The sequence below is a fragment of the Podarcis gaigeae genome (assembly GCF_964106915.1).
Source record: "Podarcis gaigeae genome assembly, chromosome: 6".
In the NCBI taxonomy this organism is placed as follows: domain Eukaryota; kingdom Metazoa; phylum Chordata; class Lepidosauria; order Squamata; family Lacertidae; genus Podarcis; species Podarcis gaigeae.
The window spans coordinates 98,565,283-98,588,417 of record NC_139682.1 but is presented as its reverse complement, the minus strand read 5'-3'; the positions used below and the strand labels follow the sequence as shown (position 1 = coordinate 98,588,417).

The 23,135-nt window shown below is 48.1% G+C and overlaps 1 protein-coding gene across 11 annotated transcripts in view; it reads right to left on the bottom strand.

The window, feature by feature from the left end:
- PDE4DIP (phosphodiesterase 4D interacting protein) overlaps positions 1-20,692 on the bottom strand; it is a 105,473-nt gene extending 84,781 nt beyond the window's left edge. For 3 of the 11 annotated variants that reach the window (XM_083743717.1, XM_083743726.1, XM_083743719.1), the window contains exons 1-4: positions 20,518-20,692; positions 9,333-9,382; positions 7,884-8,122; positions 6,559-6,669 (exon numbers count right to left, since the gene is read on the bottom strand). In XM_083743717.1, coding sequence (XP_083599843.1) covers positions 6,559-6,669; positions 7,884-8,122; positions 9,333-9,382; positions 20,518-20,636 — 519 coding nt within the window. In that variant the 5' untranslated portion in view covers positions 20,637-20,692. Of the gene's footprint in view, positions 1-6,558; positions 6,987-7,883; positions 8,123-9,332; positions 9,383-11,714; positions 11,890-15,408; positions 16,007-18,442; positions 18,654-20,517 lie in introns of those variants that run through there. The other 8 variants (XM_083743723.1, XM_083743718.1, XM_083743720.1 and 5 more) reach the window with 5 other exon arrangements.
- Positions 20,693-23,135: the final 2,443 nt, after the last annotated feature.

Sequence of the window (23,135 nt, the reverse complement as noted above, 5' to 3'; positions counted from 1 at the left end):
CTAGTTCCGAAGAAGCATGGAAGAAATGTGTCTGTGTTAGGGTGAACAAAGAATTGCAAAAGGGAATGCATGCGCAATTGCTTAGTTCGCATCTGCCAAATGAATTCTGGGCGGAGTAACTGATGTCATACACTTATACGTGGTTGAGGAAGGTTTCGAAAGAGTTGGGATGTTCTCCTTTAGAGAAACTGTTCCATAGAAAACCTTCAGTTGCCCATTTCAAGGTTTTGGGGTCTCATGTGAGGACAGAAACTCCAGGTGGGGTAAAGAATGCCAGAGGCATTTTTGTGGGTTATGAAAAGGGTCTCTACAGAGTAATTTTGTCTGAATCTGGTCAGGTGATTATCACAAAATTTCTAGAGAGTGCTCTTGAACAGGAGAGAGTGATTGTTCACACATTTCCCACTGGAGATGATTCTGATGATGATGATGAGTTTGATCTTATTGAGTTCAGTAGTACTGATGATGACAGCGATAGTTCAGGGAGCTCAGTTGTCACAGTCATTGAGAGGAAATCTCACATAATGACTAGACCCTCAGAAGAGGAGGATGAACCACTGATTAAGCTTAGTACTGGTTCTCCAGAGAGTTCAGAGGCTGAACCAGAAAGCAAAGAAGAGCAGCACCTCTTACGTAGGTCTGAGAGAGCAACGAAGGGAGTACCACCAAAGAGGTATTCACAAGAGTTTGCTAACCTAGCTATTGCATGTGTTGCTGTTGTAAACGACCGAGGAGAGATTGAAGCTGTGTCTGAGTCAGAGACAAAGGCACAACAGAGAGTTGCTAACCAAGGTAATGCAGAAGCACTCATTCCTTGGAAGTCACACAACCAGAGAGGTACATTGGTTAAACCAGTGGCGGGTAGTTCCAAGGGTGGAACTGAAACAACAGGGGAATGTTATAAGTATAACAACTGTTTGTTTTCTTCTCTGGATGACGCATTGCTCGCTGCACGCATTGATACTTTACCATAAAGCAGCAATGCAGCAGCAAGCAAAGGCTCTAGCAGCTCAGTCAGCTGCAGGTGGCTGCAAAGCCAAACAGGATGTTTGTGACTGTTGCCATGGGAACAAAGGAGCAGTCCATTCTGTACTGAGCACCGGATGTTAGCTCAGTGTGTGTGTGTCATATGACCCGTACTGGAAGTACATGGGGGGAGTTTATTCTTACTGCTGTGGGGTGCAGACATGTTTCTCTGTACTGATGTAAGAGACAGAAGTAAAGAATGTAAATAGTTTTCTGTCTGCTTCTTTCCCCTCCCTGGGGATACCAAAGGGGAGAGAGAAGGAACAGTGTGTTCTTCTCACACTTCTGGGAAGAATCGCCGAGACCTCGCCTGCTTATCTGCCGGGAGTAGCAGCGGGGAGGTCGACAAGGAATATCTGCGGGTGCCTACGTTGTGGCACATTCCTCTGACCCAGGCAGAATTCCAACACCCGTACAGGCCAGTCTTGACAGACTCTAGGGTTGTGCGCCCATCTCACTCTAGAGGCTGGGAGCCAGCACTGTCCTCAGACACTTCCGGGTCACGTGGCCAGCGTGACAAAGCTGCATCTGGTGAGCCAGCGCAGCACACGGAACGCCGTTTACCTTCCCGCTGGTAAGCGGTCCCTATTTATCTACTTGCACTTAGGGGTGCTTTTGAACTGCTAGGTTGGCAGGCACTGGGACCGAACGACGGGAGCGCACCCCGCCGCCGGGATTCGAACTGCCGACCATGCGATCAGCAAGTCCTAGGCGCTGAGGTTTTACCCACAGTGCCACCCGCGTCCCAATTTTAATATATGAAGTCCAAATATCTGAGTACTTGAAAATATGAGGAATCCTAAGTTCATTTTCATATTCAGCAGAAATATCCTGGCATATTACTGGAGAAATAAGTGGATCATCATAATCAGTGGGTCCAACCTTTTTTTGCATCTCTCGATATAAATACTGAGTCTGAAAGACAAGGCCACTTCCAATTTTAATATCCACTTTAAAGTACAGTTGTTATATAAGAAGCAGCAGTCAAATGAAGTAACTGATAGTTTTCCCCCCAAGAGATGCTATCAGTCAATGGAGTCAAAGGCAGATGAAACACCAACACATGTGACATGCAGGTTTTTATAAATAAGATAATTAAAAAACAAAAGAGGGGTCAATTGTGCTATGTCCCTTGTGAAAGTCAGCTTTCATGGGGATAGAACCTGCTTCTCTTCAATCCATGCTGAACAACATTGTGTAGAGGGGACATCAAGAAGACTTACTGGGTCAGCATGTGGGCAGCTATCCCAGCCACTTTTCTTAAAGATGGGGAATTATACTATAAGTCCAGCAGTCAGCTGTCAACATTTCACTTTAATTAATTGTCATACACGAAGGGACCATAACTGGCACCTATCAAACTGCGTCAATATAGGAAAAAACCAGGCAATATCCTGTCTCCCCTTCCACTTTGCCTTGGTAAGTCTCTTAGTCAGAGTCGTAGCTGGGTGATCTTGCGCCCCTGGCAGAACCGCACAGATTGCGCCCCTCCCCAGTCACTGACAAATTAACTCTTCTTTCCACCTCTCCTCTAACCCCCACCCCCACCCCACCCATTCAATTCACCCTTTATTTAAAACCTTTTCTTATGAGGCAATAATTGATATTTTTATTTTTAGGTATGGACATATTTTTAAGTCTTTTTTGGGGGGGGCCTCACCTGCACCCCTGGCAGGGGCCCACCTTACCACCCCCTAGCTACAGCCCTGCTCTTAATAAAACATTCTACTTGTATTTCTATTTACTGCTTCTTGAATCACAACAGGTGCTACCTGGGCCTCTTAAAGAGTGCCATTAAGCATATTTTCAAAATGTTAGCTCCATTTTGACATTGGAATTTGACCTCCATAGCTGGCTTTGTTTTCCAAAGTCCCTGCGTATCTGTCACCAGATGTATGTGCCTAGCTAACTGCCTCCTTGCTGTAAGATACTTAAAAAACTGAAATGAAAGAAAGGATGCTGTGAAAACCAGCCTCCTCTGCCCTGGTGAGACTTGTCCTCCTTGTGGTGGTCCAGAGGCCAGATGCCAGGCAGATTTTGGCCCCAAGCTCTGGTCCTCATTGCACCCCTGTTGGGACTAGAACTAGTAGAGCACCGTGAATGCAATCTTAGGTTTAAGTGTCGTTTGGTTTGATTCAGAGGGCAGAGGGTCCCAACCTATTCTGCAATTTACTGCCTGCAAAGTTTCTTAGATGGAATAATATATGGCACTTTCAAGCTGCCTCCAACCAGCCTCCATCTCCATCTGAAGAGTGCGAATCCCCCACAACCTCTGACACGTCCACACAGGCTTCTCTCATGCACCCCCTTCATTCCATTACAACCTTCCACATCCATTTCTATCAAGTTCTCTGGCAAACTAAACAGATATGTACACTTGCTTTGAGTGAACACCCTTTTGTGGGTTGTGATTAAGTCAAACACCACTCCCTTAGAGTCTGGTGATATGCCTAACTAAGTTGCTCTAAATGCTGGTTTTTAAAGTTTTCCACCTCCAAGGAATTTTTTCCTGTTGACTCTTCTGCTGAGGAATCACAGCACATGGGGTATGTTGTAGGCTAGGGTACACCCTTGATTAACCCAGAGCACTGGCAAGGCTCCCTGGCCCTTGCCGCCACACCAAACAAATGGAGTGTGTGCACCAGAAAGTCATCACATTCTCCTGCAGCTGCACATTGCAAAAGAAGGTTGATAGTGGTCAGCAAGCTGCTTTTCAGATACGCTTCCCACCATTTCTGACACTCACCCTGGAAAACCCTGGAAAACTTCAGAGAACCACAGTTTGAAACACAGTTTGAAAACCACCGTTTAAAAATATTGTTGCATATTCCCCTCTTCTCTGAGCAGTAGAGAAGTTTACAGGGTTGGGAAAAAGTACTGGAAATGGACCTAAAAGTTTATTATGAGGCATCTTGTTTTTGCTGGTTGAGAGATTGGATAACATTGGATAATACAGATATATTGGATTTAGAGGGATTTGACGCGTATTTGTGGTACGATAAGGTTAAAATACATAGAGGTTTTTTAAATCACACTATTGCCGCTGTGGGTTAAACCACAGAGCCTAGGACTTGCCAATCAGAAGGTCGGCGGTTCGAATCCCCGCGCTGGGGTGAGCTCCCGTTGCTCGGTCCCTGCTCCTGCCAACCTAGCAGTACGAAAGGACGTCAAAGTGCAAGTAGATAAATAGGTACCGCTCTGGCAGGAAGGTAAACGGCGTTTCCGTGCGCTGCTCTGGTTTGCCAGAAGTGGCTTAGTCATGCTGGCCACATGACCTGGAAGCTGTACACCGGCTCCCTCGGCCAATAAAGCGAGATGTGTGCCGCAGCCCCAGAGTCTGTCATGACTGGACCTAATGGTCAGAGATCCCTTTACCTTTACCTATTAGGAAATCATTATACGAGGTTTGGAGTAGATACAAAACATTGTTAGAATGCAGAACGCCGTGGTGGCTTTCTCCATTGGAAGCCTTTGCAGTAAAAAAGGAAAACACGGGAAGTGAATGGGCAACATACAAAGACCTGTTAATCGAAGTGGATAATAAACTAAAGGTAAAGCCATTTGAAGAACTGAGAGAAAAACTGACTGATTGGTTGCAGTATCACCAATTGCAGGATGTATTCAGAGAAGATAGCAAAAGAACTGGGTTTGGTAGCACAAAATCAAAAATAGAGACTGAAATGCTGAGTAGTAAAAAGAAAATACTGTCAAAAATGTATAAGCTGTTACTGGAGTGGCACACAAAGGATGAGGAGGTAAAAAGTGTTGTGATTAAATGGGCCCAGGATCTGGGACATAATATTGATTTTGAAAAATGGGAAAAATTATGGACCAAAACAATTAAATTTACAGCGTGTATGTCACTCAAAAAAAACTTATTGAAGATGATGTATCGATGGTACATGACACCAGCCAAACTTGCAAAAATGTATAGAAATCAAAATAAAAATTGTTGGAAATGTAAGGAGAAGGAGAGGAATTTCCTCCATATGTGGTGGACGTGTACTGAGGTGAAAACTTATTGGGACATAATTTACAATGAATTAAAAAAGATCTTTAAATATAATTTCAGTAAAAAACCAGAGTTATTTTTGCTAGGTCTAATTGGAGATGATTTTTTTAAAAAAAGATGTGAATACTTTTATGTATGCCACAACGGCCGCAAGGATACTTTTGGCTCAGAAATGGAAATCACAGGAGATTCCAACATTGGAAGAATGGCGGAGTAAGATGGTGGAATACGTTGAGTTAGCAAAGCTGACAGGGAAGATCCGGAATCAGAACGACGAACTGTTTCAAAAGGATTGGAGCAAATTTATATTATATTATATATGAAAGAATATTGTAAACATCTGAAAACGTTTGTAGCTTTGAGTTGAAATGTTTTGTAATGACAATATAAGGAACTGATTTACATTTAACAAGGGGAAATATAAAAATTAGAGAAGATAAAAAAGTGGTTATAGAAATGCTAAGATTAAAGTAAATATATATGGAAGTCCGGAAGAGGGGTGGGAGGAGGTCGATGCTCTGGTAAGAGCGAGGTTTGAGTTTATTGATGTATGTATGGATATTGTGATTACAAAAATTGAAAATGTAATAATAATTTTTTTGAAAAAAGGAAACAGATATAATTTTTGAAACACTTGCTGTTTCACAAATATATGGGTGACAAGTAGCGGTACTTCTCTGTACGGCAGTATCCCATTCCCCAAAGCAGCAGCCGCAGACCCTTCAAATCCTTCCTCCTCTGATATTTCTGACCAACAACCAAAAGTCACACTCTCCTCTCCTTTGGATACATTCCAATGTCCAAACTTTCTTTCAGCATCCACTCATGCAGACGGAATTGACCCATTAGCCAAGAACCCCCAAAAATCAAATCCATAAATCAAGCACCTTCTGCAAACAAATCTTTTAGAGAAACCCATCTGCTTGCAACTATTATCCTCACAAGATGAGTTTCTATTGCCCAGATACTGCATTTTTATATTTTGATGCTATACATTCTGTTCGGTTGTCACACAGAATTTTATTCTCCAATGCTCATGTTTTCAGAATTCTAAGTTTGGTGCACATTAACAAAGTTGTCTGATTGAATTACCAAGAAGAACATAAAAGACTGTTATACTTAGTGCTGCAGTTTGTTCACAAAGTGAAAAAACACAAACTCTGCAGGTTCACCAGCTATCTCTGGAGGGTACGTGCAAATTTCTCACCTCTTCTTGTGTTTTCCACGAGGCTCCCCACACCCCCCATATTTCAAAACCCTCCTCCAGGCAGTGATAACTAGCAGTGAACCCCAGATGACTCCTGTCAGAAGGACAGACTCCAGCCAGAGCCCAACTTCTAAGTGACACCATGGCAGAACTGCCAGCCTAGGCAGCAGCCCAATGCACTGAAGCATTGTTAGCTCCATGAAGTGACTTTTCTTCAGTTAAGTAGTATAGAAAACTCTTGCCCAGCTCTGCCTCCAGGGCCAAACGAGCTCAGACTCTGCAGTCCCCAGGCCCCGCAGGGCTGTTTGCTCACCCGTCTGTGGACGTCCTCCCCACTGGCCTCATACTTTTGCTGCATGCGCTCCTCCAAGAAGTAGATGCGCAGCTTGAGGCTGAAGTTCTCCTTCTTCAAGTCATTGAGGTGCTGAGACAGAGTACGGTAGCCATTAGACATGGTGGGCGATCCATGGGGTGGAAATCTCCTCTCACCCCTTTTACTGCAGTAACATTGTGAAGCCGAGAAAAGAGGGGAAGCCCAGAGAAATGGGCTACAGCCACAAGGCCTGGGATGCCTATGGAGACATTGGGATGAGCTCAAAGCTCTGGGCGTCAGCTGCCCTTCAGCTCTGGGGCTGCTGCTCAACTCTGGGGCAGAGTGCAGTTCCATTTCTTTTTTTACCTCCAGGAGGTATTTGAGGAATCCTTGGCAGGCGCTCATCCTGCATGAACCCCTTCGCAAGTGGTGTAATCTGAGACAGGCTGTGGAGGGATCTGCAGCCTTCCCTCACCAACTGCAGGAGATTAGCAGCTCCGAGGGAAACAGGGCGACTACGGCAGCCCCACTCGCTGCAGAGGGAGACAGAGAGATTGCGCCTGGGCCAGGTGTGGGATGAGTAACATGATCAAGGCACAGCACGACGGGGAAGGAGAGGAGAACCCCCTCAAATGCCACTGGAGATCTGGTTCCATCACATAATCCTACATCTGAGGAAAGGAAAGAACTCTCCTCTCCCTTCCCTTCATGGGCCTAGTGAGCCCTAAAATTTCCAAGGCTCAGGTGGACCTCCAAACAAGGCCTGTGACCAGGGTTGCAAACCTTGCCAGTATTTCAGTGGCCCAGCAACTAATATAAACTGTCAGGTGAGCAGTAGTGAGGCCTGAAGAGCCAGAAAATCTGCAGTTTCCTTGGTTCCCACTCAAATACACCAATATTGTTCCACCCTTCCAGGTTAAGATTCATTCCACAAGGTATGGGGTGGGGGGCAGAAATTATTAAAGCTTCCTCTAGGCTGCTGCTATACTTCTCCCCACCTGGCAGTCAAACCATGCTGACCTCTCTGCAAACTTGGCAGACATTCTATTAGATATTTGCAGGAGGATTGTACATTTGGGAAAGGACTGTGATGTATTTCGCAGGATAGCTCAAATCACAATAGATTCTGCTTGTTGCATAAGAATCCCATCGTCCCATTAATCAGTGCTGGAAAAATGCAATATCTTCAAAACAAAAGCACTTCTACCTGGAGGGGAGAGGGATTTTTAGTCTTGCTGTTTCAGTCCCAGTAAAGGGAATTTCCAATGGACTCAGGGACAATATGTGGTTTGACTGTTTGGGGGCCATGCTTCCAGACTGCTTACCTTTTCAAAATCCCGCAGCGTTTGGGTCTGTGCTGTGGTGCTCTCGTCAAAGGCTCCTGGGAGGCGGCTGTCAACAAGGGCTGTCTCCAAGCCGCTCAGAACTTTGGGCTGCACCTGCACCATGGAGCAAGCCACATCCAAGTCCTCGGTGCTGGGTGTCTGCAGCAAAGGACCCGTGTTGAAGAAGCTCAAGATCTGTGGCTGGATCTGGCATCTCTGCTGCGTGGTATCAACAAAGGCTGGGGAGCAGCAAGGAGAGAGGTGCATTCAGACCATGGGGATCTCTGCGTCACAGCAAAACTTCATCACAACACCAGACAAAACCCTAGAGCACTGGCACTAGAAAGCCAGGAGATCAGAAGCGCATTCTCTTGCAAGTTCCTCTCTCATGCAGTCTACTTAAAATGGAAGGTACTTTCTGGCCAAGGCAGGGGTTACACGGGAGTAGGGTCAAGGGTTGGCATGGCTGGGCATCTGTCAACGAAGAGTCCCCTGAACCTGCTGCCTTGAAAAAGAGCCAACATTTGTTTCACACTTGCATTACAAAGACAGGAAAACAAAGAAAGAACTCAAAGGAATGGAGGATGGAGATAGCACAGCACTGAACAAGGTATGAAAAATGGCAGTAGATATGATCCAAGCCACACAGCACCTTCCCATTAAGTGAGGGTGGGGAGGGTCATCAGGGGAGAAATATAACTAATGGGGAACATGATAGAGATTCATGAAAAGTATGTCTGTTGATAAGGTGAAAAAAGTATCTGTAGAACTCTTGAGTTTCCCAAAGAAATAGAATCAGATTAAGGGCTGACAAAACAAAGTCATTTGTTTCTTTTTTACATAATGCATTAGTAATTTATGGAATCTGATGCCACAAAATGGCTTTAAAATTTACTAGACACTGAGGCTGACAAATGCACAGAGGTCAATTGTGATCCTGGCTAAAGCCACCAAGTTTGGTGTCCATGTATCAGGGAATTCCAGCTGGGGGGGGGGCAGGACTGCTGTCATCATGCCATCCTGATCCAATTCCCAAAATCATTTGGTTGGCCACTGCTGGAAAAGGATCTTAGATCACTTGATTCATCCTGCAAGCATGTTCTCCTTATACTCCTGTAGAGACAGGGAGGCAGGAAAGGAGCTACAGGGCCTTTTTAGGGATGGCCTGTTCCACAGAGTGGTCCACTGGCCTGGAATGCTTTTCCTACAATATGTTGCATGTTCTTCAAAACCCTCATTCCTATAATGAAGCTCCCTTTGAGGAGCAGTTTATTCTCCTCGTCGGCTGGGGTGTGCTGTCTTATAGGAAGCCATAGATGGCAGGCTTCCACAGGTCTCACCAGGCCAGAAAGGGTGTGAGTACCAACAAACGGCACTGGCAAGTCTGGCTTAACCCCACAGAGCTAGAACCAGCAGATCAAAGCATAGCCCAAGTGGGGCAGACCTTACCCATCATCACGTGTCCAGTTCTAGGAACCATCTTGCCCTCAGACTCCTTCCTGCACAGAAAACACATTGGCAAATGTAAATGAACAGTGTTCAAGCTCATGGAAGCACCAACACAGCAAAATTTCCCTTCTTGCAAAGTTTGCTCACAAATCACATTAATTCAAGAAATCCCCTCACATTTTATCCTAAGTGTTCAAACATTACGGCCGTTATAGTTCATTGGCTATTTTGTTGCTCCAGTTCCTTCCCTTCGAGATAATAGGCTGCTTTTGAAGACTAATTTTGCCCCTGGGATGGTGATGGGGAGCAGTCCTGCTTGGGGGAAACTTCTGGAAAATGGCACATGAAGAGGAACAGCCTCTTGCGCCAGAGATTCCAAACCAGCAGCTAAGAGAGACAGAAAGCATTCGGATTGCCAGAAACGTTCATGGAGTGGGTGTTGTCTGCTTCTCACCTGCATTCAGGGCTGACCCACAAACGCCCTCATGTCAAGGAAAATGTGTCCAGAACCCTCTGCCGCTGGAATCTCACCAGAAACAGGACTTACTGTTGAGAATTCATGTTTCAGGGCAAAACTATCCAATTATCACTTTCTGGAACTATTTGAGAACTGGAACAGAGGCATCTTTGGAAATTCATCTTTATCTAAATTTTGCTAATGCAATTTCTACTACTGCCAAACTTTACATGTCTGCCTAGAAGTAAGCCCCATCAAGCTCAGTGGGACTTACTCACAAGTAAGTGGGTATCCGATTGCAGCCTAAATAGTGCTACCTTGGACAAGCATAACTTCTCAGTTTCAAATTAAGTTCGTTAGTGATTACCATAGACCAGGGGTTGGCAAGGCTTACTGGGCATGGTTTGGATCACTCCTGCGGAGATCCTCCGTGGGCCGGGCCGCCACAGCATGACGCCAGGAGAATCCCAGAATCAGCCAATCACGTGGGGCCCATTATGTAAATAATGTATATAAAGCAGACATTCTGGGGGAAACTCCATTCCCTCCTCACCACTATGAGCTGAATAAAGAGCATGAAATCACTTTGCGACTCTGAATATATTTCACTGGCGATGAAAGTGGGATCCCGCTGAGCTGACCGCCACACACAGCACTGCAGCACCGCCACCTGCCGCATCGCTGCCTCGCACCGTGTATCCAGGCTTCAGCTCTGGGCCCCAAGGAATTCAGCATGGCAACCGACAGCAGCTTCTCGCTGTTCAACCCAGCATCCGGAGACTGGGAAGCGTACACCTCCCATTTCACCTTCCTCCTAGAAGCCAAAGGGGTCACCACCGAAGAAGACGCCAAAAAGAGGGCGATATTCTTAAGCGTCTGAGGAGAGGAGACATTCAAAATCGCCTGGGCTCTCCTTGTGCCTGAAGATGTCGCTACTGTTCCTTACAAAACAATAATGGAATGGCTGAAGGGGCACTTCTCGCCACAGCCCTCAGTGGTGGCTTGTTGAAATGCCTTCTACGCAAAGCGGCAAGCCCCTGGGAAACCATAACTGGGTTTGTGACCTCTCTCCACCAAGCTGCCCGGTTCTGCAACTTCACAGAGTTGGAGAACATGCTTCGTCACCGCCTCGTCGGTGGCCTGAAGGATGAGAAGCTGCAACGAGCCTCTACGCTAAGAAGGACCTAACGTTCCAGGTTGCTCTAGAGGAGGCCCTGGCAACTGAAGCTGCCAAGAGGACGATGCAAGAGGCACAGCCGAGCCTGAACCCCAATCGAGGGTCCACCACAAAAACTTCGCCGACGACTCAGGATCCAACAGGGAGGAGGTGCACCGAGTTCTGCGGCGCACTCAAGCAGCGCACAGACCACAGCTGCCTCATCAAGAAGGAGGGAACTGCACAAGCTGCAGGGAGAGTCACGAGAGGAGGACCTGCTGTTTCCGCAACTCAGAGTGCAGGCAGTGCAGAAAACTGGGACACATTGCTCAGGTGTGTCGCCAGGCATCGGATGACCGATCCAAGAGCCCAGGTCCCAGGGCCCAACGCACCAAGGCAACTCACAGAGATCACGGACTGCCAGGTATACCAGTTGCCCCACCCCAACATAGAGAAAATTCATGTAGAGGTACAGATAGAGGGGGGCCCATGCCGCATGGAGCTTGACACAGGTTCAACTCTATCCATAATCTTGGCAAGGACCTTAAGAAAACTGTGCCCTACTTGGGGTCCCAAACTCAGGCCGGCCCCATTCACCCTCTGGGACTTCCAGAAATGGACACCGGAACCAGAGCCAAGACTGAGCGAGCCGGTTGCGCCAGACCAAACAGCCCCACTGCAGCCAGCATCCTCAGAAAACGAGCCAGAACCCAAACCCCTGACCAGGGAACACCCCAGGCCGCAACACACACGTAGGCAGCCGGCGTACCTTGAGGACTATGAATGCAACCTCCTGGGCAGGACTGGAACTTAGAGGGGAGGAGTTCAATAGGATCCAAAATGCAGCAGTCTGAACAATAGGATCCAGAATGCAGCAGTCTGATTGGTCCACAGGAGCCACCCAATCCAGCTCCAGGTGGAAGTTAATCTGCAACCTGATTGGCCTACAGGAGAATCCCGGAATTAGCCAATCACGTGGGGCCCATTGTGTAAATAATGTATATAAAGCAGACATTCTGGGGGAAACGCCATTCCTCCTCACCACTACGAGCTGAGCATGAAATCCACTCTTGACTCCGTGTATATTTCAGCTGCCAAAAGGTCAGCAGCCAGATGAGAAAGTCAGGATGGCACCTTCTGCAGAATCAATTTAGCTCCATTAGACGCTCAAATTCCCTGTTTTTCACAGAAGAGCAGTTAGCTGCCAAGGAAGCAGGAGAAATGCAGTCATCCCTGGGGAGAGATGCTCCAATGAGGTCGGGTTGCAATCAATAGGGACATATTTTGTGAAGCAGGGCAGGGAGAAGCCCTTAGATCATGATCTGAATACTTCACCCTTTTCTAGATGACTCTGTGCAACCCAATGGCCAGGCTTCCCTTATCGTAAGGTGACGGAGGGCAGAAGGACTCCTTCTTGCAGAGGAAATTAAACTACGGAGTTGGCATGAGCAAAGAAGTCAGGAAGGCTGACTGTTATGGGATAGCTCCATAAAGCACACCCACTGCAACTGTGATACATTACACAAATAGGAAAATGTGGACTTATGCAGTTTCACAATTTTATTTTGAAACAAAATTTAAAAATTCCTTCCTTCGAGACCAACTAAGTTTGTTATTGGTATGAGCTTTCGTGTGCATGCACACTTCTTCAGATACCTGCCAACCTAGCAATTCGAAAGCACGTCAAAGTGCAAGTAGATAAATAGGTACCACTCCGACGGGAAGGTAAATGGCATTTCCGTGTGCTGCTCTGGTTCGCCAGAAGCGGCTTAGTCATGCTGGCCATATGACCCGGAAGCTGTACGCCGGCTCCCTCGGCCAGTAAAGCAAGATGAGCACCACAACCCCAGAGTCGGTCACGACTGGACCTAATGGTCAGGGGTCCCTTTACCTTTAAGGTGCTACTGGAAGGATTTTTTTTTACTTTGTTTTGACTATGACAAACCAACACAGCTACCTACCTGTAACTAATTTTATTTTGTTATGCTGCAGAATCTGGAATTATGTGTATTTTGTATTTCAATACTTTAAAAATATTAGATGTTACAGGAAAGCACAGAGGTAATAGGAAAATGAAGAATCATTGAGGGCTTTATTGTGTACAAAGAGGCTTTCCTTTTTATCTTTCTCACATCCTCTGAAATTCTTGTGCAGAGCTGCCCTCTTTTCCAAATATCAGGAAGACCAAGCCTATCCTTCTGCTACAAGCCATTATGTCAGGACTAACATCAGCACCACACAGATGCCGTCCTATGGCCAGCTAGTGGCAGAGCCATCACCTCAATCGCTGCAGAAACCAAAGCAAGTGTAGCAAGGACAACAGAGAGTCCCTTCCTGACGACGAGGTCCCTGCATACCAACCAAGCCTCCATTAGCCTTCTATGGAAGACACCAACGGACATGTGGCAATGACAGAATGCCAGAATGACATCACCCTTCCCAGCTCACATCCTGTATTCCCTTCTTACATATAAGGCGCAAGCACATTCCCAGGAATGGGCAACAGGACCTCCCACATCAGAGGCCTCCCATGACCCTCTGGCCACTTCCCTTCTTTGGGAAAATTGCCTGTTTATTCCTACCTTCTACTTCCTCTATTTAACCTGCTCTAGGACCACAGGAGGACTTGAACACTTATCCTGCAACTGCCAAGTTGACTCAGCAGCCACCAGTGAGGGATCTTGCTCACAGCTTCTTTGGAATCTCAAGTGTGTAATGTCTACCAGACCATCCTTAATCATGTGCTTGTTTATATAATCAAAGAACTCTTATTAATATAATCGGAGTACTGAGGCAGGAGCTACTTTTGCAGAAGCCATGCTGATTCTTCTTCAGCAAAGGTTTGTTCTATATACTTAATATATATATATTAAAATGCACCCCTTATTTTCGACTTTGGGGGGAGCAAAGTTTGTACTCCTTTTTGTTCTCTTTATTTGGACAATACTTCCATTTTCTGAAAGACCTTTTACAGGTGCTGCAAACAGCTTCCTTGACTCTTCTTATTAACTACACTGACATCCCCCCCCCCGCAGTCTTTGATATATACTGCAGCTAAGTTTCTTTTATCATTGTTTTGAAAAACCTGCAAGCATCCTGGAGAAAATGTGACACTTTTGAAAAACCACACAGAAGAAATACAAATAACCTACAGGATAACCAGACATAAACAATAAAGAGGTTCTTACCAGTTGTAGAAGAGGGAATTTGGGATGGTGTGCCTTGTCATACACCTGTCCCAACCCCCTCTTTTATAGAACTGTTCTCAGCACAAGGCCCAGATCTTCTTCTCCTTTGCACCTGAGAACTGTAACCAATGCCCTCCCCCCGGCCCCAAATATAACCCCATCAGACTTTACTGGGTCAGTCCCAATTTTGATGCCATTCCATGTTTTCATGAATGAATCACTTTAATAAAGGAGGAGGAGCCAATACATATCAAAGTTATTATAAAATATAAAATAAGCATGGGGATGGAGTTGACAGGCAAAAAAAAATATTTATCATAGAATGAAGAAATGGAATGACAATAAGATAAGATTAAATTAAACTGAAAAAGAACAGGACTGATTTATTACTTATAGATGAGAATCAAATACATAAATATAGCATGGAGGCTCAACAGTTCAGCAAAAAAAGTTGCCAATAAGGATTTAAAGCTTATGGCACATAATAAAATGAACATCCTTTACAGTTTACTTGATAAAATGCTGCCTGCCATATGAACAGTATTTAATTATTATTTTAGCATTTCCAACTACTTTCCACTTAAATGTCTACGAGACAGCTCACAACAATCTATACACTAAAAACAAAGGGTAAGCACAGAAAAAAAAAATTAGAGCAGCTGAGAGTGCTAAGCAGCATCCAAGCCGCCTTCCTGTCCTTGGGGGTGACTGAATGGGCCCCTGCTTCACAGGTGAAGGTTTTTTTGGGGGGTCACAAATAAGCTTTTTCATTCTGTGCCTTCACTGTGAGGAGGGAGTTTCACTCTGGGTGGGGCTGGTGAATCTTTCTCCCTGAAGAAATGGGCAAAGCACCCCTGGAAGAAAAGCCTTGCCTCCAGCTGTGTTCCTTCACTTGGTTCAAAGGCCGCCTCTGACGCCTCCTCATCCCCCAGCAAGTGGGGCCCTTCTCCAGCAGAGCCCAGCCCAAAGCCTCCTCTCTGGGGTGCAAGCAATCCCTGGATGCTCCCTGCCGCTGTTCCAGGGGGCTTGAAATGCAGGGGTGGGCTGCGCCAGGGCAAAGAAGAGTACAAGCCAGCTGTCCCAAGGCAGATGCTCTTCTGTGACTGTCGGGCATTAAGAGTCACAGTGCCAGCAGCTCAGGCCACAAGGGAAGAGAGTTGTGCAACCCAGTAAGAGATGCCCACTCACTGCAGGGAACCCTAAAGGGCACAAGCTGGAAGAAGCCCACAAAGCACACCAATGTCTATTATCACAAATGGGGAAAGCCCTACTTACCCCTTCTGCCAGCCCCCTTTGGCTCAGGTCATGGACTGGTGTTGAGCCAGGAAGAAGACATGGAGAAAGGGCTTCCCGCCAGACCTGCCTGGCTCACCGTGAGGCCCTCCCTTTGCACAGGACTTTCTTCTTGCAAGAAACTAAGGGGGAGGGAAGCCTGAAGCAACAACTGCCCCCTTCAGCAACACACACAGGCATGCAGCCTGGAAGGGAAGGACGTGCTGCCTGCAGAATCCAGAGGCTGAGCCTTCCCAGCGACTGCCTGGCACCGTGGAGTCAGCAGCCCCGTGGAGGGGGAGCCCAGGCAGGCAGAGGTGGAGAAAGCAGCAGGCAGCTCCTTGGGTCAGGCGGGAAAAGGCTCTTCCTGCTTTATCTAAGGCCAAACGGCTGGGCACTGACTGGCCAAGGGGCTTTTGACCACTTTAACATCCCAGAAAGCCCTGGATGAGCAGGCTGAATTATTCAGCTCCTGGTAGATTCAGCTTTAAAGACTGCTGCCAAGAGCCCCAGTGTGGAGAGGATCCTTTTAGAAAATATCAGATGAAGCCTGCCACTACTCTTTCCCTGCCCTCTTGTCCTCTGCAGAGAGACAGCTGCTCCTCTGGGCTCTGGGGAAGGGGTCTTCTCACTCTCAGCTGCATTTATGGCTCCTGTGGTCCCGCCCTGAACCTCAGAAGCATTACAGGCTAAGTGAGATTTCAAAGGGCAGAAGACCATTAGTGAAGTTGCATCCTCAGAAAGTGACTGGGGGGCACAAAATAGCTGCTCCATGGGAGAAGATAAGTGAATCAGTCTCCCTGAAAATTAGCAGCACAGGCTGAAATTTGGGGTGGAGGGACCATGAGGGCGGGGTTGCTTAACCCTTTCCTTCCAGGCTCCCTTCTGGCTTAAAAGGGGAAATAACAGCGGCAGCTGGTGGTGCTGGACCTGGTAGGGCAACTAGGAGGTCATATAGGCAGGGGTGGTGGAAAGGGGAAAGTTGCCACCCAGAACTGTTAACAAGGGTTGCCATAAACGCCCAGAGCTATGAGAAAAGGTCCCCCTGCTTCTTCACTTCTAGACCTACTTTCCAGAATATGGAGTAACATTGTGGGACATTTATTGGATCTGGGAGAACAGGGTAAAAGCCACGGCTTGGCCCTCAAGTGAGGCCTTTGGCCAGTCATTGTCTCTCAGCCTCACCTACCTCACAGGGTCATTGTGGGGATAACATGGGAAATGGGAAACCAGGAGGGCCGCCTTGAGCACTTTGGAGGAAAGGTGGGGTATAAGGGGAAAGGAGTCATAGAATCATAGAATTGTAAGGTGGGAGGGGATCCAAGCAGCTCAGCTGGTCCAACCCTCTGTGATGCAGGCATCTCAACTACAGGAGAGCCCACAACCTCTAAACAGTACCACCAGAAAGCTCTTCCGGATCTTCAGTTGGACTCTCCTTTCTTGTATAGAGCATTGCAACAATCTATTCTGGAAGTTACCAGAGCATGGCGTCACCACAGCCACGTCTTTCTAAAAGGGGCAAGAGATGGTGAAGCAGTCAGAGCTCGAAAAAGGCCCTCCTAGTCACCAAGGCCACCAGCTGAATCCAGCAACACCCCCAAGCTGTGAATCTATTCCATCCAAGGGAGTGCAACCCTGTCCATGACCGGATGTCTCTCCACTTCCTGGGACACTAAAGACCTCCATCTTTTCAGGATTCAGCTTCAACATATTGCCCACATCCAGGACATCAATGCCTCCAAGCACTGGTCTGATTTGTTTCCACAAAGTCTGCAGAGAGTTTGTCCACCTTTGGTGCCCACCCAGCACTCAACTCTCACCTGTGGTTCCTAGAAGCTGTCGGCACAAGACAGCGGACACACCCCGGGAAATGGCATTGACTGGCCTGCTGAAGCAGTTGAGGGGAGTTGAGGGGTCTGAAACCCTTGGTGAGTTAGGGGTTTCCATGACGGCCAAGAGAGGACCCAACAGTCAAGAAGGTGGTTTCTGCACATGCTGTAGAGGGAAGTGAGGAGCAGATCTAGGAGAAAGAACCCTCTGACCTTAAACCTTTGCTGCCTTGCAGGACATCTCCAGGAGAAGAAACGCTCAGGGGTCAACCCTACACAAAACTGGAGCGGAGGCCCTAAGACGGTTAGATGGCTCCCTGTAGGCCTCCTTCCAGCAACCCCTGCAGTTCACCTGGGGCCAAACATCCTTCTCCGCTCTCCTTTGGGCCCCATCAGCGAGGCTGAGAGAGGGGGTTTGCCATCCGGGCAGCCCAGGACCTCCAGACACTGTCCCCAGGCTTGCACTCCCTTGTCTCTCCAGACAGATGGATGCCAACAACATTCTGATTTGTTTGCAGGGAGGTCAGATTCTGCCTTGAGCAACTATTACCCCGCACTTTCCAGGGCATTTTCTCGTCCATCTCCTTATTGAAAAAAGTCTGATTATGAGGGGAAGGGGGTTTGTTGTATAAGAGCCTGCAGTCAACTTCCACTGTGCCGGGATGTGGGTGAATCCCACCCCAAACCAGCAACCATCTGGCTGTGCCTGTGAAACGGGGTCATGAAGCCGGGTACCAGCTTGGGCGCTTCCAGGGATTTTCTTTCAGGTTCACACGCCGCCGCCGCCGCCGCCGCCGCCGCCCGGGAGCAGAAGCCCCGGGAAGAGGCGGAGCGGGGTAAGAGGCCACCATCCCCGTGCGCCCCTCTCGGGATCCCCCTGGCGCGCGGGCGCAGCAAAGAGCCTCCGCGGAAAGGGAGCGCGCAGCAGCCCGAGAAGAAGAGGCGCTGGCAATGACCATTGTACCACACGACCCTCCGGGCGGCGCCAGGCCGAGGCTGCCCAAGGCCGCCCGCTTCCTCCCCGGGGCGCCCTCTGCCCTCGAGCAAGGCCCCGGCCCCCGGGGCTGCGCTGTCTGGCCCGCTGCGCGCTGGAGCTGCGCCGCCCCAGGCCCGGGGCGCCCCCAGGCCGCCGCCGCCGCCTTCCCTCCGCGGCCTCCCACCCTCCGGCGCGCCGCGACCCCGAGCCGCCTCCCCGCGACGGCGCGTACCTGCTCCCTCCGGGATGCCGTCGCCGAGCCGCGCGCTCCCGGAGCCGCCTCCAGCTGACCCGCGCGCAGCCGCGGCGCCGTCTCGGCGGAACGAAGGGGCTGCCGCAAGGAGGACCGAGAAAAGGAGCGCATCTCTTCCGAGAGACAGAGGAAACCTTCGGAGCAGCCGCAGAAAACGAGCCGGGCGCTGCATCCGTCACGGGGCGCCTCCAGAAAGGAGTTTCCTGTGCCGGCACAGAAGGTTTTGCAGCAGCCACGTGAGGACATGAGAATACAACAAACAAACAAACAAAACACATTTATGGTTTTGGTCTTTGGTACCTTTAATACGATTTCCCACTTGAGAAGTAAAAAATAACCATTTTACATCTGCAGCCACTGCTGGTATAGAAGCTTGCCAGCACATTTGTCTGTGGGAGAATCATGGCATCAGAGAATGGTAGAATTGGAAGGGATCCAAGGGTCATCTAGTCCAACCCCGTGCGATGCCGGAATCTCAGCTAAAGCGACCCTGACGGAGGGCCACCCAACCTCTGCTTCGAGGAAGGGGAGTCCACCCCCTTCCATCCCACTGTTAAACAACCCTTACAGACAAAAAGTTCTTCCTGATGTTGAGTTGGAATCTCCTTTCTTGTAACCTGAAGCCATGGGTTCGAGTCCTACGCACCAGAGAAGGAGAAAACAAGCATGTTCCCTCTTCCATGTGACAGCTCTTCAGATACAATATTGGAAGGTGGCTCTCCTCTCTCCTCTCAGTCTCCTCCAGGCTGAGCATAGCCAGCTCCTTCAACCGTTCCTCATCAGGCTTCATCATCTCGGTCGCCCTTCTCTACATACGTTCCAGCTTGTCAACATCCATGGGTGTAAGTGGGGGGGGGAAGCTGCCCCTCATGAAGTAAATAAATAAAAATACTGAATTAACTGAACAATTGTGACACAGATAACTCGGTTCTGCCCCCTCCCAACATAAATCCTGGCTACACCCATGTAACAGCCTTCTTAAATTGTGGTGTCCAGAACTGAACACAGTATTCCAGATGTTTGTCTGACCAAGGCAGAATCGAGCAGTTCTATGACTTCCCTTGATCTGGACACTAGACTTCTGCTGATGCAGCCTAGAATAGCATTTGCTTTTTTTGCTGCTTCATCACACAATGGACTCATGTTCAGCTTGCAGTCCACCAAGACCCCAAGGTCCTTTTCACATATACTGCTAGTCAGCCAGTGGTCCCCTGGCTGCCCCACTGCTTCTGCTGCCACTAGAACCTCCCCCCCCCTCCATGCAGCATTGTTGTGAGAAGATAAGTGACAATGGCTTGCTCTCCTTTTGCCAAGTTTCAGCAAGGGGGGGGCAGGGGGCACATTCCTGTTTCACTTCAGGTGGCAAAGTGGAGTGGGCAGGCCCTGGAGGCATGGGAGAAGACAGAGGAGCCTGGGAGATGTGGCGCAGTAGATTGTGGTCCATTTCTTCGCATCACAGTGTCTTGGATTCTCACGCCGCGTTCCTACATGTGACTCTTCTGAGCATTCTAAACCTTTCCCAGTATAGCCTGGGATTATTTAGTAGGCGATGCTGGGGAGTGGAACTGGGAATTCCACCGTCTGCAGACAAAATGGGGAGATCCTCCTGGAAGGCATGGACAGTGAAGAGGTAGCTTTGTTGCCTTCAGTCTCAACCACTAGGTCAGGGGTCAGCAACATTTTTCAGCCGTGGGCCGGTCCACTGTCCCTCAGACCATGTGGTGGGCCAGACTATATTTTTTTGGGGGGGGGGGATGAACGAATTCCTATGCCCCACAAATAACCCAGAGATGCATTTTAAATAAAAGGACACATTCTACTCATGTAAAAACACGCTGGTTCCCGGACCGTCCCTGGGCCAGATTGAGAAGGCGATTCAGCCACGGGCCTTAGGTCGCCTGCCCTGTACTAGGTATTCTGCAACCTACTTTCGTCCATGGATCTGTTCGGGTGGAGATGTGAAAGCCGTATCTGGGGTGTATGTGGGGAGTTAGCGGAGGGCCAGGGCCTCTGGTGGGGGACTCCTTGTGCTCCTTCTGCAACAGTTTGCCCACCTTGGATCCCCATTCTGCACGCAGCTCCTAGAAGCTGTCTGCAGCCACAGCAGCCACACCCCGGAACGGCTCCATTGTCCCCATTGTCTCTCGAAGGAGGACAGCAAATCCCTCTTCATCTCGGATGATGAACTGCTTCTCCTACTAAACCTTTATTGCCACCTAGCGGCTGATTCTGTTATGTAAGCAGACATGTTCAGAATTGGGCTATTATTTTATCATTAAAAACTTTGTAATAAGATTAATAAACATTTTAGATTCAGACACATAATAATATTTTTGTTCCCTGGCTAACAATATTTGTCACATAGAAAATTCCTGGCAAACCACGACATCTACTGAAGGACATGCACAACCCAATTAGATGTTAGAGGCAAAGGAGACCATTTTCCAACTCTCTCTCCTTCTGTCTGTCTGTCTCTGTCCCTTTGGGTTGAGTAGTTACTACCCTGTTTCAAATATTCTCTTTCATGTCAAGGTTTAATTTATTAATTGATATCTCAACTTTATGTATAGAGTACAGTCAATGAGGCTTACAACATATAAGATACAAACACAGTAATGCATTAAAAAACAATCAGAAAGAATGATTATGGATGGACTCTATGGGGCTGCCTTTGAGTCTTCTGCTAGTGCAGAATGACACAGGCTAGCAAAGTTTTCCCAACAATTGAAATCAGGAGGGGGGATAAAAATCCTGGGGGTGAGTACTGAGGAGTGAGAGGGTAGGCTCTGGATTGGGAGGGAGCCTTCAGCAGAGAGCCCCCCCCCGGCTCTCCTCCTTTGTGGGTAACGGTGGGCCTGCGCTCCAGGGGTGGGCATCTGAAACACCTCCCCTAGACCCTTTCTCCAGCAATCCTTTTTGGCCTGGAAACCTTTAAAATATATTTTTAAGACAAGGATCAATATAGTTTGAGATTTTCTTTAACCTGCAGTTGTACAGAAAAACATCCCCCCCCCCCATGCTAGTGCAGCACTGGGGCACTGAAAAAACCCAAATGGGAGGTGGAAACCATGGATATTTTCAGGAGTGCCATGGCCCTCAGAAGTGGTGAGAAGCTCAAAGATTTCAGAAGCTACTCGAAGTTCTGCCTGATCATGAGGCTCAGCTGCATGAGGAGTCTGCTAGAGTTCAGAAGAGAACGCTTTTATGAGAAAACCAGCCAAGCTACTGCATAACCTACTTAGTTAACATTAATGGCTTCTCTATGACAGAGAGTGAGTGACAGATGTTCTTCAACAGCCCTGTACTCCCTCACCTATACTGCAGCCTCCATTGATTTCATTGGGGAGACGGCATGGGAACCTGCCTGTGGCAGAATAACCCACTGGGTAAATTGGCAGGAAACTGGACCCCTGGCCTGTGTGTGTGTGTGAAGAACTGAAGCCAGATGAAAACATGCTTGTTTGAGGCTGAGCTTTGTCCCACTGTCTGTTTGCAGTTACCTTGGACTTTCTCCTGACTCTGTCGTCATCACGTTCATCTGGAGCAGCTGCCAATGTTTGCAGAGCAGCAGTGGTCCTTCCCCCGAGGAACAGAACATGCCAGATTGCCCTTACACAGCATTTCTAAAAAGGCGGAAAGCACTCACTTTCCCAGGGCCTGCACTGGCAGTTACTTCTCTTTAGGCTGAATGCTTTGAAACTCAGTGAGCAGCACTGCTACTCCTGCCCATGCAAAATGTCGTTCCTTGTTTATATGCTTTGCATCTGCTGCAATGCTCTCAATACCTCTGGGTCTTAGTGTACCCGTCTTTCATCTCCCTTCCTCTGAGAATCTGGCAGAACTCGGGCTCTGCAGCTGCAGCACAATGAGCCCACAACTGATGGGGGGGGGTCACGTTCTAGGGATCACACCTAAAGTCAAAACTGCATATACAGTAGTCAAAACACACACTGGGCTCAAGGGCACATAGGCAGGCCAAAGTCTTTTGCCCCTGGATGCTTGTCCTCTGTTTAATTCTTTTGCCAGGCATGTAAAACTGAATGTGCACAAGTTAGATGTGCCTAAGCTTATTGTATTCAACTGACGTGCCCCCATAACCACGCAGGCGACACTTTCACAGGACTTCATTCTTCGGTTCAGCTCCCAACATGGCACATGCTGTCGTCCGCCAGCAAATCTATCACAGAAAATAGAACAGGAGTCTCTATGGGAAAGAATAAATGGGCCCAAGTCTGAGATCAAGAGGAAGCCCTGCGGCATTGAGCTTTGGTGAAACAGCAGCAAGAAGAGACAAGCCAAGAGCTTCCCTGCAGCAGGAAATCCCCACTTACTGACTCTTGCTGTCCCCCCAACCTCTCCAATATTGCAGGAGACTCTTGAGCTGAAATCCCCATCTATCCTGTCATTTCTTATGAAATACTGCATTTTGATGTGTTTCCTGCAAACCAACTTCAATCTGAACTGAGAAAAAGAATGAGCTGGCTGTGTTTTAAGTCAGCAATGTGTACACAGACTTGGAGCCTTGGAAAAAGAAAAAACAGTAAGAGGCTCAGGACTGATTTGAATCCCTTTCTCTGCCCCTCAGGAACATGATGAGACCCCTGGGCGCTTTATGCTGAAGCTGAAGTATCAGCTGGAGAGACAAGGAGAGATGAATTCTCTTGATGGAAGC